This window comes from Microchirus variegatus, assembly GCF_963457635.1.
Source record: "Microchirus variegatus genome assembly, chromosome: 13".
NCBI classification, from domain to species: domain Eukaryota; kingdom Metazoa; phylum Chordata; class Actinopteri; order Pleuronectiformes; family Soleidae; genus Microchirus; species Microchirus variegatus.
Window position 1 is genome coordinate 16,959,556 of NC_139814.1, and position 13,838 is coordinate 16,973,393.

Consider the following 13,838-nt stretch of genomic DNA (forward strand, 5'->3'; position numbering starts at 1 on the left):
GATTAAATTTATAAAACAGTGACATTCAGTGCAGCCACGAGAACGAAGGTGAGAACAAAGAACAGATTCATCCTTAAGATGTGACGCGTGTGTGTATGGACAGAAGCTGGGTAAGAAGCTGCTGCTGCTATAATATTCTGACTTTTAAGGTTTTCAGACAATAACCGTGAAAGTCCTGTTCCAAAAACCTGGAGTCTAAAAATGGGATTTCAACAGAAACTGTGTTTAAATAATGGGATCAGATTGGGCGACTAAGAATCAAAGTAAAACGTGAAAATAATGCAAAATATCAGAAATATTGAAGATTTCAGCACTAGGTCATAGAGTATTATTAAAATAAATAGTTTAAGTTGTTTTATTCACGTAATTTAAACTTGTTATGGAGCAAATTTGTGTGATTATAAGTTGATTTTTTTCCTGTTTGAACATGTTCGGCTGTTTGTTTTTGTATAGTTTTTTAAAGCGAGGACGTGAACGCCTCACGGACGAGGCTGTGAGCCGAGTTTATACAAAAAATGTCTCGATTTTTGAAGATCTGGGAAAAACATTGTGCCTTTTAGTGAATAGTTTAATTTTAACACGTCAAAAACAGAGATTCTAGAATCGAAAGTGACAATATACTAGTTTTTGTTATGATTTATTTGACTTGTGTGCATCACATCAATTGTAGCCTGTTTCATTGTGGTTGTCAAATAAAAAATATAAAACTTTTTTCATCTGTGAGGCATTTATATTGTGTTTCTATCTATGTTGTCTATTTCAGGTGGTTTTCCTTCAAGTTTCTTGAAGATAAATGTCAAATAAAAATGTTTTTTACGGTATTAGTCAGATTTTCCTATTTAAATGTCTGTTTCCTTGTTTTATTTTATTTTTCTTTTACGCCAGCAACAATCCAACTGACTGCTGGACTAAAAGGCAGCAAATGTTTGACGTTTTTAAACTTGCTTTTACAAAAATAAAAACATATTTTATATATATATATATATATACATATATATATATATACATATATATATATATATAGTTTACGCGTGGATTCAAAATATATTTTTTGGAGCTTTCTCTGTATGAGTCACAAAAAAACATCTGTGCCATTTCTGTTTTCTGTAAAGACTTCTATTCAGCTTATCAGGAAGAGAGGGGCTAAATGTTTTTTAAGGGGTCCGGGGGCACAACGTGGGGGCTCTGGGCCTTCCCATTACCCTGTGACCGGGTCGAGAGTATCAATCCTCCGAATGCAAATTTTGCCCTCGTCCCCAAACATATCAAATGCAATTTATTCAAAGGAAATTCACCAATCAACCGCCCTAATAAAACGCCAGCCACTCAATCTTGTTGCCGGGGAAGGGTGGATGCATGGTGGTGCAGGAGGTTTGTCCCCCTCCCCCGGTTCCAAACGCGAGGTCACTGCGCTTCCAGGGTTCACCTGGAGTGCACCGTGCAACATATGTAATTCAAAGCTATTCTCTCTTTTGTGTGGAGAGTCAAGATCGCTATTATAAGGCTGGCATCAGGCTCCGAGTGAACAGATGACGGAGACTTGTTCAGCGCGTAAACTTTTGACCCCAATTTTTCCTCCTCTCCTGCAGCTATGCCTCTCTCATCAGTCCCCGCAGCCCGCAGAGACGTATCTGCATCTCCCCGAAAATGAAAAATTAATTTCACCAAACGCCGCATATATATACCTCTCGCCACTGACACAATCACTTTCACAAATTCCACAATTAAGTGAAGATGTCAGAGCTAGGCCCGGAATGCAATTGTAGCTTTGTGATGTTTCCAACGAGGGAAGTGGAATGATCAGTCCAATGGGATCCCACTTAAGACTAATAGGGCCGTAAAATATGCAAATCATTCATTAGCGTTAGAGAACAACCAGAGCTGCAACAAAAAAAAAAAGTATTTGTTGGAGGCAACTCTTGAAGTTAGAGACTTCCCACTGTCTGTGTCTCTCCCTGTTCAGTGAGCAGCATTTTCCTCCAGTGCAGGATGTTTCCACAGGCGCTTACTCCTTTGGAAAATTCATTTTTACGCATTATGCTTATAGGCAATGCCAAGCAAACGTGTCATTAACGCGAAGGCTCGTGTGTGATTGTGCTCTGAGTGTGTGAGTGTGTGTGAGTGGTTTTCCTCTCTGCATACAGCAGGGTGACAGTGAACTTGGCCTAAAGCGAGCTCTGCTGGTGGCTCTGAGAGGATGCAGATTTATCTTGGTGCTGTGGCTGACCTCCAGATGAACCTATACAGCGCTGCTCTCCCTCTCGCTGCCTGGCGGTACGCCGCACATGGGGCCTCTGTCCAAATATCTCCGTTTGAATTATTGGCAAAAATGGGTTTTGATTTTCCAAATAGCTGCATTCTCTGGAAGCAATGTAGAATGCGTGTATTAAGCTGGTGACTCCTTTACATAGCAATGTATACAGAGCAGGAAAAACCGAGGGGGTTTATCATCAACTCCAGATAATCTGAGTCGGTACAAATGTGAAGCTGCTGATTAAAACAAAATTAAATACATTTTTAAAAAAATTGCTTCCCCTGAATTTATTCTCAGGGGTAATCACATTTTTAATGATTCTTCTAACGACTCTAACCTTAGCTTTGATAGAAAAGGTGTTACAGTTTTTACGGTCTGCAGTTCTGTGCCAGTTTTAAAAAGGAATCTTATTTAAAGTACAATCACTGTTTGATGTGGGCCTCGTAAAATAAAAAATAAAATAAGAATCAGTAGAATTTCAATAGGTTCCTCGTCACTTTTGTGTACGAGGTCCCTAATAAAAGGGTTGCTATATTAAGGTTACAATTACATGCAATAACAGTGAGTTGAAATTGAAAATGTGTTGAAATCGTCCTGATTATTGGCTCCTTAAACTCACGAGGGAAATTATCGCAGTTGGATATTTCTGTTTTCAAACATATTCAGTCTGAAGTTATAGTCACATCATCACGAGCAAAATGACAGCGAAACACAGACAAATAAAAGAAAAGTGCATCAAAGTTTTCTGCTTTGTCCACCCGTCTCTCCCTCATGTGCTCTGCGATCATTACTCGGTGGACAGAACAGTGACCGCTCCTCTGTCCGGACAAGAGGTCACAACAAAGCGAGAGTGACTTTTTTTGAGAGGTCATCTGAACTTTTCAACCCCAAACACAAAACGACCCGGCGGACACAAAACGGAATTCCCTTTCAGAGTCTCCCTGCTGCTGTTTGTTCCCATGTTGTGTTTACTTGACACTATTTGCAGCCTCTCCTAAAGCCATACACGGTGCCAACATGTGCGGTGGAAACGCAGCGCAAACGAGAAGGGGGAAAAAAAAGGACACAACTGCAACTTTTCCCAACATGACCACACAACTTTGAAAAAGCCATCAACGCACACAGAAGCCAAATCAAACTGATCTAACTGTAAAATTATAGGCCTTCATTGGTGTTTAACCTTATCAAGTAAATCTACACACTCCACACACACGCACCACTGGAAAGTTTCTGGCTTGCGGTCTGTGAATTCTCCAATGCAATAAAACGACAACAACTATAAGTTTGTGGGGGTGGAAATGGACACAGATAATTATCCAACATGTAAAAACGGATTATGAGTTACACCACAGATGGAGGGAAACAAGTTACACGGGGAAGGAAGCAATTAAATAGCCATGAGCCGGACCCAACCCTGCGCAACATCTGCCGAGACCAGGATTCAGCACTGCACAACTGACAAATTAGTGTAATGGACTAATAGGGACGGACAGAGGGAGCGAATACAATAATAAGGCTGTTTAACACAGGCTGCTTGTTCTCGTGCTACCGGCTAGTCAACAGAAACTTACCCAGAGAAGCGGTCCTCATCCTGGGGAGCGTCCGGTCCATACTGAGCAATAGAGACGGACTGTACCGGTCAAGTAACACTTAGAGCCTGCAAAGAGAGAGTCAGACGAAGCCTCGGCGTCACTGCGAATATATGTTATGTGCAATATACTGTCAACTCCCCAAAACCATAAAACTTACTTTAATGGCCACCACGTGACCGTTTATGGCCAGTGAGCCTATCTGGCCGCGCTCTGGATGATTTTTACGATCTAATTCATAGACAAAACCCCCCATTCATTTAGCACCCAAATGTCAGAGAGCCAGAATCGGCCCTAATAAAGTTTACAGCCTGAAAAGTGGAGCTGATTCTCCAGGAAAAGCTCAGGAGTCAGTGCGCATAGGGACGCTCAGACCCCTGGAATCATGTTAGTGACCAAGGACCCAAAATCCCCCCCCCCAAGCTGCACAGAAAAGGTGAGTGAAACTGAGATGCTTTCATTAAAGTGGACCTGTTGAGCTCGAGCAGGATTGACTTGAGGGAACTTTATTTTTTGACAGCGCGACCAAGTGACTTTAAACACTCTGGAGGAAACAGGAAACACTTCTCTCCAATGCGTAAAAGCGCAACTTGATCTTCATTTTTGGGGGGAATTTTACCCAAAAAAAAGTACACTCGCTGTTGCCGTAGAAGTTGCCGTTCCAGTAAAAAGTTTATTATAATGGCCATCATCATCATCACCACCATCTTTATTAATATTATAGTATATTCTTGACTTCCAGTCTTTGAAAAACATTTACAAAAAGCTTTATCACGATGGAGTTTATACACAGAAGGCAATGGAATTTACCGTGGAACCCCTCCACATAAAAACAACTATAGAAAACAAAGACAAATTTAAAAAAAACACGTTTTTACTAAGATGGTGCGACCAGGTAAACAATACTAACAGCAGCTCCTGCAACAACAAAAAACAACTGAAGAAAAGAAAACTAAAATACAAGGCACGTCTACTGTACATACAAGACTGAGTCGGCACCTCTGTCCATACATGTGTTCACAACGCACACAATGATCACACAAGGCTTACGCACTCTGCTGGCTCTACTTTTGGAAGCAAGGTCTCTGACAAAGCTGGCACAATACACCGAACATATAAATACATACATATACAAGTACATACATAGAAATCTGAAGGCTAAACACAAAAAGGGGCAGCTCAACATCATCCTCTTTGTTCATTATAGGCTGTTGTTGATCTTGAGTGCATCCTCACACAGATTTATTTGCGGTGTGTACTTTTATGTAGGTAGAATTTCCAGTTTGACGCGTTTTTATTTTTCATTTCTTTTTTTTTCGTCTAAACAAGAAATAATTTAAACAAACATTTATTGGCTCTTTTTTTTAACTCTATATCTAGACAGAACTGTACACAATGCATTTCCTTTAACTCACAGAAACATTATTATACCACGGTGGAAATAAAAAGGGAAATAATATTAAGGAATATAATGGGACTGGTGTTTGGACATGGTTGTCCCGTGTCCCACACACTGCCCGTCAACAAGTCTCTGCACTTTTTTCTCTTTTCTTTTCTTTTTTTTTTTGAAGTGGGGGGAGAAGTTGATATGACAATCTTTGTTTTTATTTTCATAGTGCTCGTTATCAGGGCTGCAGGAGTGAATATCAAGGCCTGTAGACTCCCCCGCCTGCTGCCGCCATGCTCATACTCTTCAGCTTGTTGTCCTTCTTCCACTTCATCCTGCGGTTTTGAAACCAGATTTTGATCTGTCTCTCTGAGAGGCAGAGGGCATGGGCTATCTCGATCCTCCGCCTGCGGGTCAGGTAGCGGTTGAAGTGGAACTCTTTCTCCAGCTCCAGGGTCTGATATCGAGTGTATGCAGTCCTGGCTCTCTTCCCCTCTGGTCCAGCCAAATCTTGTGCAAAAACAAAGAGGGAGGAAACGCGTGAGATATTGCAGACATTTTTATTTTTACAACGTTCTACATTGTGCATAAATATATTGGCTGCATGATGTCGAGGAATAAAATCAACAGCGAATTAAAAGTTAGCGCCAACTATGTTTTAAATGACGGTCAACAGAATCCAAAGTCAACGTAAATAAGTTAAATACACACATTTTCCACTGCGTAAAGGATTACAAACTTTACAAAAAGTAAAATATGCACAATTTGGCCTTAAAATGTATAACAATTAAAAAATACGCACATCCTGTAATTATTCAATATGATTTTATATCACTTTTACATCATATATGTGACAAAATGAGCCAGTATACCTGCTCTAAGTTGACACTAACCTTCCAAACAGGTGAGACGCGCATGGCGCTGCTTGTCACTTAAAGCAAAGTACATTTATTTTTGTTGTTTCTAGAAAATAATAATTGTCACATTTCGCTTTGTTCCATGTAAATAAGCTCCAGAATAAGATAACACGTGAATATTCACTATTCAAACATTTACACGGTGTCAGGTCAATAATATTGATACAAGATCGTTAAAAACAGCACTTTACCGTGATTTATGTGTATTTTCCTCATCCACGGATAAATCTGCGGCTGTGACGAGTCGTTGACATTCTGAGGAGTTGTCGGTCCACTTCCCGTAGCCTTCTCGTCGTCCAGAGGGGAAGCTTTGGACACACAGTCCCGGCCAAGCAGCAGCGTGCCTGCGTTGGAGCTCGAGCACGGGCTCGTTATGGAGTTTTTCATGGGTCTCTGTTGAGAGTGAGACTCGGGGACCGGGGACGCGCTGGCGACCGAGGAGCACGGCAGCGGGTCAGGTGGTGGCGACAGAGACGAGGTCCCGGTGCTGCTGGCGGACTGCGCGTACCTGACCGGCTCCACCGACGGTGTGGTCGCCGCTGAGTGAGTCGGGGAGTAGCCCGGTGTGCGCTCGTTGCCCCCAAAGTGTCCGGCACCGGCGCGTCCGACTGTTAGGTCCATCCCGTTGTATCCATAGCCGTACCTGCTGGAGTGCATGGCCGTGGAGTCTCGGTATTGCTCGTTTCCCGAACTATGGTCTCCATAATTATGTAACTGGAAGTCCGCGCCATTGGGATAGCGACCGCAGAATGAGTTCACAAAATAGGAGCTCATTTGTTGACAATTCCACCGTGTGCTCGTTGTTGTTGTTGGTTTATTGTATTTGGAGGTAAAACAGCATAAACCTGTGTGCTTGATTTGTGGCTCTTATGGTTTAGCGCGTCCTATAGCACCCTTGCACAATTTATGATGAATTATGGAAATGAGTGGGACATGGACTTGATTCTCTCTTACGTAGGCACCCAAATATGGGGTACGGCGAAGAGTCACGTGCTTTTGTTGACCAGTCGTAAATCCTGCTTGGTGACCTCGAGAGGTAAACTCGTGCACGTAAGAAATACTGGGTGGGATGTAAAGGGTGCGCGCCTCCGTGCGCTCGCGTCTCGGGCAAACCGGAGTCAGTGCTTGGCTGTTTTGGATTGTCGTGGTGCGCCATCCTCTGGCTCAATGGCTGTACTGCGCGTCTGCGGCGCTTTGTGAGGCGTGGGCTCCGAACGGGGTCATTCAGAGGTTAACGACCATTGCGGCAAAAACCAACTGGCTCCTAAACAATACAACAAGTGACATGCTGAGAGTGCAATCTCCGCGAGGACAGTGTGCAGAAATAATTCGATAAGAGTTTTTTGCACGTTATGAAAGGCGAGGAGTGCGAATAGTGTGTTCAGTTAATAGCATAAAAGCTCATTCAAAAGTGGCTCTGAGTTGTTGTTTTATTCCGCTCATAATGTTTCTTTTTTTAAAACCATAAAACAACTAAAGAGCCGCACATGTGGGAATAATGAATAAATGCTTTTTAGTTGTTTTTGCGTCAAGATAAACACTAAACATCACATTATCGAATGAAGCCACCGAGACATTTAAGGCCTGTGCGCAGACGCCACTTCCAAAAATGAATATTTGTGAATATACAAACACACTCTCTCCCGATTTACTGTCTGCACACGATTGTTAAAATTCAACGATGCCAAACACCAGGCATTTAAGACGATATTGCAGAACCTTTGCCACGTAACCTGACGCTATTTCGTTTTGATTTAACAGCGACGCTTCGGTCGTGCTGTCTTTAAAACAGTCACTCTATAACCAAGTTCCACTTTCTTTTTTTGTGTGTGTTTATGAGACATCAACTCAGCCTCGTGAATAAACACTGCATTATTATTTATTTTCATGGGACGCTGTGCAGCCTGGGGCATTTGAAGTCTTTAAGTAAGAAAAAAACATGGATCTAAAGTAAAATAAGAACATATTTTAAAAAGAAACTGATTGAAATATCAAATGTGTTTAAAATCCATCATGTAAATCTAACATTTTTTGCAATACATTTTGCATACAGTAATAAGTATTTCATATTGTAGTGAATCTGCGTCCCTTGTTTTTGTCCATTCATTTTCTACTTGTAAAATAACAAATGCACAATATGTAGAGTAAAAATTGTAGAGTGGTTCTACAAAAATGGTAGAATCGATCATATACATATCAAAAAAAAAGTAAAATATAAAAACACGTTGATCCTGACATCAACACTAACGTCAAACTCTTTCAAAAATTATAGCGTTGCTACATCCAAAACACGCAGATTCGGACCAGGCTAACTGTGCGTAATTTTGCGTAATACACGTTTCATTCCAGTGTAAATCAGCCATCCTCTGCTCTGTCAGATCTGAAAAAGCAGCTTTAAACAGAAGCCTCCTCTAACGCTTCCCGTTTGCTTTTCTTCCTGTGGAATTTTTATGGCACCTTTGTCTCTCGAAGGCAGTGACATGTCCTCCCGTTTCCCCCTCTCACAAATCCACCATGAGCCGCACCTTTACCCCGACACAAGCCCAATCCTGTATTACTGACAAAAACAGTGAGCTACAGATTATTTATTTCTGCTCCAGGTATGTGCGCCCTTTGCGGTAACAGAGCCCCAGAAGGCACGGAGAGAGAAGCCCGGGCTCCTGCAGCATCCAGTGCATAGGCCCTACGCACAGTTAAGGGCAGAGCTAAATACGAAGTGTCTGCTCGTTTAACAGTCACGCTCCAACAGCTGATTTATGGCTGGCCAATGGCAACAAAGTTCCCACGAAAGTTATTTCACTGGAGCTGGGTCAGGAACACACCCAGGAAACTGAGCAAGAAGCAAAGGAAAGGGGGGGCAGGAAAGAAGTGCTGTCATTTAAGTGGTGCCAAAAAAAGCGAGGGGTCAGTGATGCGGGGGTAAAAACAGGAGGGCAGTGCACTCTGCAGGCCTCTACGCACACTTGCACTCGCGAGCCTTTAAATACACAAATTAAATCTAATCCGTTTGGAATTCAATTGTCAGCCCACATTTCAATGCAGACGGCTGCAGTAAGACACACTGCAGGCGCCATAAAACAGCTCATGTTGCACCAGCAGATTCAGCAAAGTATCAGCATAATAACAACAGACATAATAGAATATGATTTGTAGGGAGAGAAAAAAGGATAATACACATTGGCAGATGTTTGCAAAAACCAAAATGGTTTATATAAATGTTATAGTGACTCTAGCTGCTATCGAGTCACTTTTACACCATTGATATACTGCGAACGAAAAGCTGGTCATTCTTTGCATTTTAAGCTCCTCGCAGGACGTGTTTGCGTGACGGACCTCAGAATTTATTGCACGAAACAAATCACTGCAGTGTCACAGTAACAGGCTACGCTGAGGGGGTCACAAACACAAATATGCAGAAATGTTGAATTCCACTTTCAGTCACATTCCCCTCGAACACAGCAGCCACACTGTGATCGCCGAAGCTCAAACGCAAACATTATTTCAGCTCGACCGATGAAGCACAAAAGCATCACGCGTCGCGGACACAAGGCGAGGAACACGCACCGCAGACATTTGCAGCAAAACGGGCAACCACACAGCCCCAGTGTCTCCACAGGAGGGCGTCAAAGAGCACATCACTTGGCCACCATCCACCCAATGAATGCTGCAGCCCAAAGCCCTTCCCCATTCAAACAACAACAACAAACAAATGCAGCGTTGACGGCACGCGAGGAGCAACACAAGGATCAACAATCCAACAAATATATATAATATAATAATCCAAAAGATTATTGAGCTCAGAATTTGTGCTGGCTCTTTTACTGTAAAGCAATACAGACTATAATATGAAGCATCACCTTCAAAATGATTAAATCAAATCAGGGAACACGTAAACATAATAAGCATCTATGTATGGGAATTAATACAAGAGTATTAATACAACGTGCATTGGTTAAGTTCCATGTCTTACCTTGTGATGGTTGATGGTCGTTAACGGAGGAGGAGAGGGGAGGGAGCCGGCAGGTGCAGACGTGCAGTGACGGAGGGAAGTCTCCAGCTGAGACCCAGGACGGGAACCGGGGCTCCCGGGGGCCAGTAACGCACCGGGGCGCATTCCACTCATCCTGCCAAAACGTGTCAGGGCATCGACAGTCGTCTACCACATAAGATCCAGTCATTTTTTTTAATAAGACGTGAAAGCTCCTGTGCGTCGACCAAAGTGAAAGAAGAAGAAAAAAAAAATCCCCAAATTCCCAAGAAGAGTGGGCTTTAAACTGTGGAAGGTCGCTGGTGAAAAAGAGCCGCGTGGAAGCTCGGGACCGTTAAATGAAAGGCTCCTCTATTCTGCTATTGGAAATTATATATAAAAAAGTTCATGTTCACGGCTCCCCGCCACGTGACCAGCGGCGGCCAATCAGAGGCCGAGTCGCGTCGTAAAGTTGTATAGCTATGTTGTAAATTTTCATAAACAACAGCGGATTTATGACCCAGCGCGGACAGGGAGATGGGGGACTGAGAGGGAGCGAGGGGAGGGGGGGGAGGGAGGGGAGGAAAAGGGGGCAGGTCACCGTCAGGCGCCATCTTACCGAGGGAAGAGGGAACGCAGAGTTCAACAGTAATTCCCCTTCTTCTCGCATCCTCATAGCCGACATTCCCCAGCGCCACTGTTTACCCTGAACCACCACAATGGACCGCAGCATGTTTCATCACATGCAACACAATACCCAATACAGCCAGTGCGCACGTTGCACTTTTATTGCTCACACCACCTCGTGATTATGCGGTGATTATTACCCAAACGTGTGGAGGCTGCATGCGCACAAATTGGTGTGCAAGAATATTAACATGCAAACAAAATGTGGGCAGATGAAATCTAGCTTTATTCAATTATTATATGTCCATGTACATATTTAACACATCCGTGTTCATTTGTTCACATGTGACGTGGAAAATCTCCTCATCGATTCTAATTATACCACAGTATTCGCACGTTGCGGCGTAAACTCGCTGTCAAAATAAAGAACCCGATACTGCAACCTGACGCCGTCCAAATAAGAGCGCGTGCATTTTCCCTTGTGCCAATTAGTATTCACAAGTACGCATGAAATCTTGGACCAAAAATTCTTTAAGCATTTTAAAAAAAGGGAGGGGGCAATAGCTCATGTCAACATTTCACAGTGGAGATTTACACTCGTGCATTCCTGTTTACAGCACAGTAAGAGTTTGGACGTTGTGGGGAATGTGAGGTAGGTTAAATAAGATCATTCAGGCGGCCCGCGAGGACGGGGTCAACGCAGGCATATCGCTATTCTATAAAGAATAAAGAGGCTTTACAAAAAAATACACTAATTAAGCCTAAATTACATTTGGGTGCATTTAACTAATAAAACATTCACTTTTTATCGTTAGATTTTCAAAATAAGGCACATTTACGCTTTAAAAATGCTAACCGCCCGTGGAGAAGGACTAAAATACTTGAATTTATTTATTCAAAAGGATGTTCCTTACATGTTGAATTCGCCGCACTGGTGTTTTTCATATTACTAGTTTTTGTATAAAGGAATGTCGGTTCAGTAGCATGATCAGGTTAAATTACTAGATAGAAAAATAGAGTTTATATTTATTTATATAGGTAGTTAATGTCGCTCTTTCATGCAGAGCCTTTTAAAATCAGTTTCAAGTTTAAATATGAAATGCTGTGAAATGCTTTTACATACAGTCGATGTCTTCAGCTGTCATTCAATGAATCAGGCTCTAAGCTAGTGCATGAATGGTGTCTCTGTTGTGTTCCCTCACTCAGAGGAACAACAGTGTGATTCTTTCACTAACGGTCTCGCTCTCTGTCTCTTTTCTCGTCACTTCGCAGACGCATCCGTCTCCAAACCGGAGCCACCGGTGTCGTCAGCTTTACCGGGGCTTCCCACGGTGGTGCTTGTTGTGGTCTCGCACGCCGCCGCCTCCGCCGCCTGGACGCCACTGTCCTTTTCCACGGGACTGGGCGCGGATTCAACCTTGTGGTCTTTCTTCCACTTCATCCTGCGGTTCTGAAACCAGATCTTGATCTGTCTCTCTGAGAGACACAGGCTGTGGGAGATCTCGACCCTGCGTCTGCGGGTCAGGTACCGGTTGTAGTGGAACTCCTTCTCCAGCTCCAGTGTCTGATACCGGGAGTAGGTTTGGCGACCCCGCTTCCGATTTGGGTCTGTGGAAGAGAAAGGCATGAGCTATGTGTAAATAACTTGATCATAAACCATTAAATAAAGTGGTGTTTAAATGATGATACGAATAAAACCCACGTAGACAACAACGTGTCTTGTTAATTTATTTGTGATTTGCACAATTAATTGTAGCTCATATTTTTACGCACCCAATAATCAGTAGGGGAGATAGTTCTTTTTTTTTTTTTTTTTGGTTCATGCATCTGTTTAAAGTAGTCCTGCTGGGGGTGTTGGGCTCATGCCTCCTTTGATACTCTGCATGCCTTTCCAATTAAAAGCCAGTAATGTGCTGCAGAACCGAAGGAGCCATAAGTAAATAAATCACATGCTCCAAAATCTCCTGCTTCAAAATGCATTCAATGCTCTGCGTTTCAAAGTGTTTGGATTTTAAATCCGACTGATTTCTTTATCATATCATCACATACGAAGGAGGGAAAAAAAATAAGAAAAACACCAGATCTGAGCCTCTGCAGTGCTGATCCAATTAGTAAGGAGCTGCAGACTGCAAGGGAGCTGATTTACACAACAGGCCGGTCTTTTTTTTACAACCACAAAGGGGAGAAGAGGCTGTAAGAGTAATAGGAGTGCAGAGAAACCCCCAGCGGCAAGGTCTCTGTGCACTGAACACACAGAAGCGCTGGCCAAATGAATTTATGGCTGCAGAACTCATTAGTTGCGCAGTAAAAGTTTTACGATTCTTTCCATGCAACACCAATGGCTTCACAAAATTAATTGAACCACTAACGGCCAATGCGAGCATCCCAATGTTTTCTGAAAGCATTGACCCGAGGGCTTGGAAAATAGCACACACAAGTCAGGATCAGCACATACCTGATGCTTTCATCCACGGATACATCCGGTACTGTTTGTCCGGCGGCGAGGTGAGGGGCCCCGGCCCGGCATGGCAGCAGCTGTCCGCGAACCGGCGGCTCTGGTCAAACGGGCTGCAGGGCAGTGCGTGGTGTGCGTCGTGCACCTGGCTGTAGCCCGAGGTGAAGATGGCGTGGCTCTGGTATACTGCATTATTGACGCTATAAACCCCAGACAGTGAGGGTGCAAACGCGATGGCCGAAGCATTCCGAGTCGAGCCACAGTCCTCTCCACTGGGTCTAATGCCGCAAGAAGCCCGATCCACGTTTGGAAACAGAGAAGTACCCGGCGTATATGTGCTAAGAAGACCATCCACATAATAAGAACTCATTTTTTTTTTAACTCTGATTTGTTGGCCCAGAATCCTCAGTGTCGTTTTTACGAGGTAGCGTGATATATGACAGCAATACACACTAGATTTACACCAAACCCCATTTTACTCTGGACCACAGAGCACAACACGTGACTCAGGCCTGGGCGCTTCCAGCCAATCAGCAGGCAGGACATGGATTTCATGATGGCGCTGGACTGCAGTGGGATTAACACTTTACAAACACACACACACGCGAGAAATTCACACAGTCTCACTGATCAAAGGGAAAT

The 13,838-nt window shown here is 43.3% G+C and overlaps 2 protein-coding genes across 2 annotated transcripts; both read right to left on the reverse strand.

Moving 5' to 3' along the window:
- Nucleotides 1-5,323: 5,323 nt before the first annotated feature.
- hoxa5a (homeobox A5a) lies at nt 5,324-6,933 on the reverse strand. Its single transcript, XM_083900270.1, has 2 exons — nt 6,339-6,933; nt 5,324-5,740 (listed from the first exon to the last, which is right to left on the reverse strand). The coding sequence occupies exons 1-2, from the start codon at nt 6,919-6,921 to the stop codon at nt 5,490-5,492; spliced, it is 834 nt and encodes a 277-aa protein (XP_083756396.1). The 5' UTR covers nt 6,922-6,933; the 3' UTR covers nt 5,324-5,489.
- A 4,830-nt stretch (nt 6,934-11,763) lies between these two features.
- On the reverse strand, nt 11,764-13,566 carry LOC310935899 (homeobox protein Hox-A7-like; the record flags this gene model as incomplete). The annotated part of the gene is made up of 2 exons (XM_083899896.1): nt 11,764-12,349; nt 13,197-13,566. 2 exons carry the CDS (start codon nt 13,564-13,566, stop codon nt 12,003-12,005), a joined length of 717 nt encoding a protein of 238 aa, XP_083756022.1. The 3' UTR covers nt 11,764-12,002.
- Nucleotides 13,567-13,838: the final 272 nt, after the last annotated feature.

Excerpts from the sequence above, each read along its gene's own strand:
- hoxa5a (XM_083900270.1), bottom strand. The coding sequence starts at position 6,921 with ATGAGCTCCTATTTTGTGAACTCATTCTGCGGTCGCTATCCCAATGGC. Across the intron at positions 5,741-6,338 it reads GAAAATACACATAAATCACG|ATTTGGCTGGACCAGAGGGG; the intron begins GTAAAGTGCTGT and ends TTTTTGCACAAG.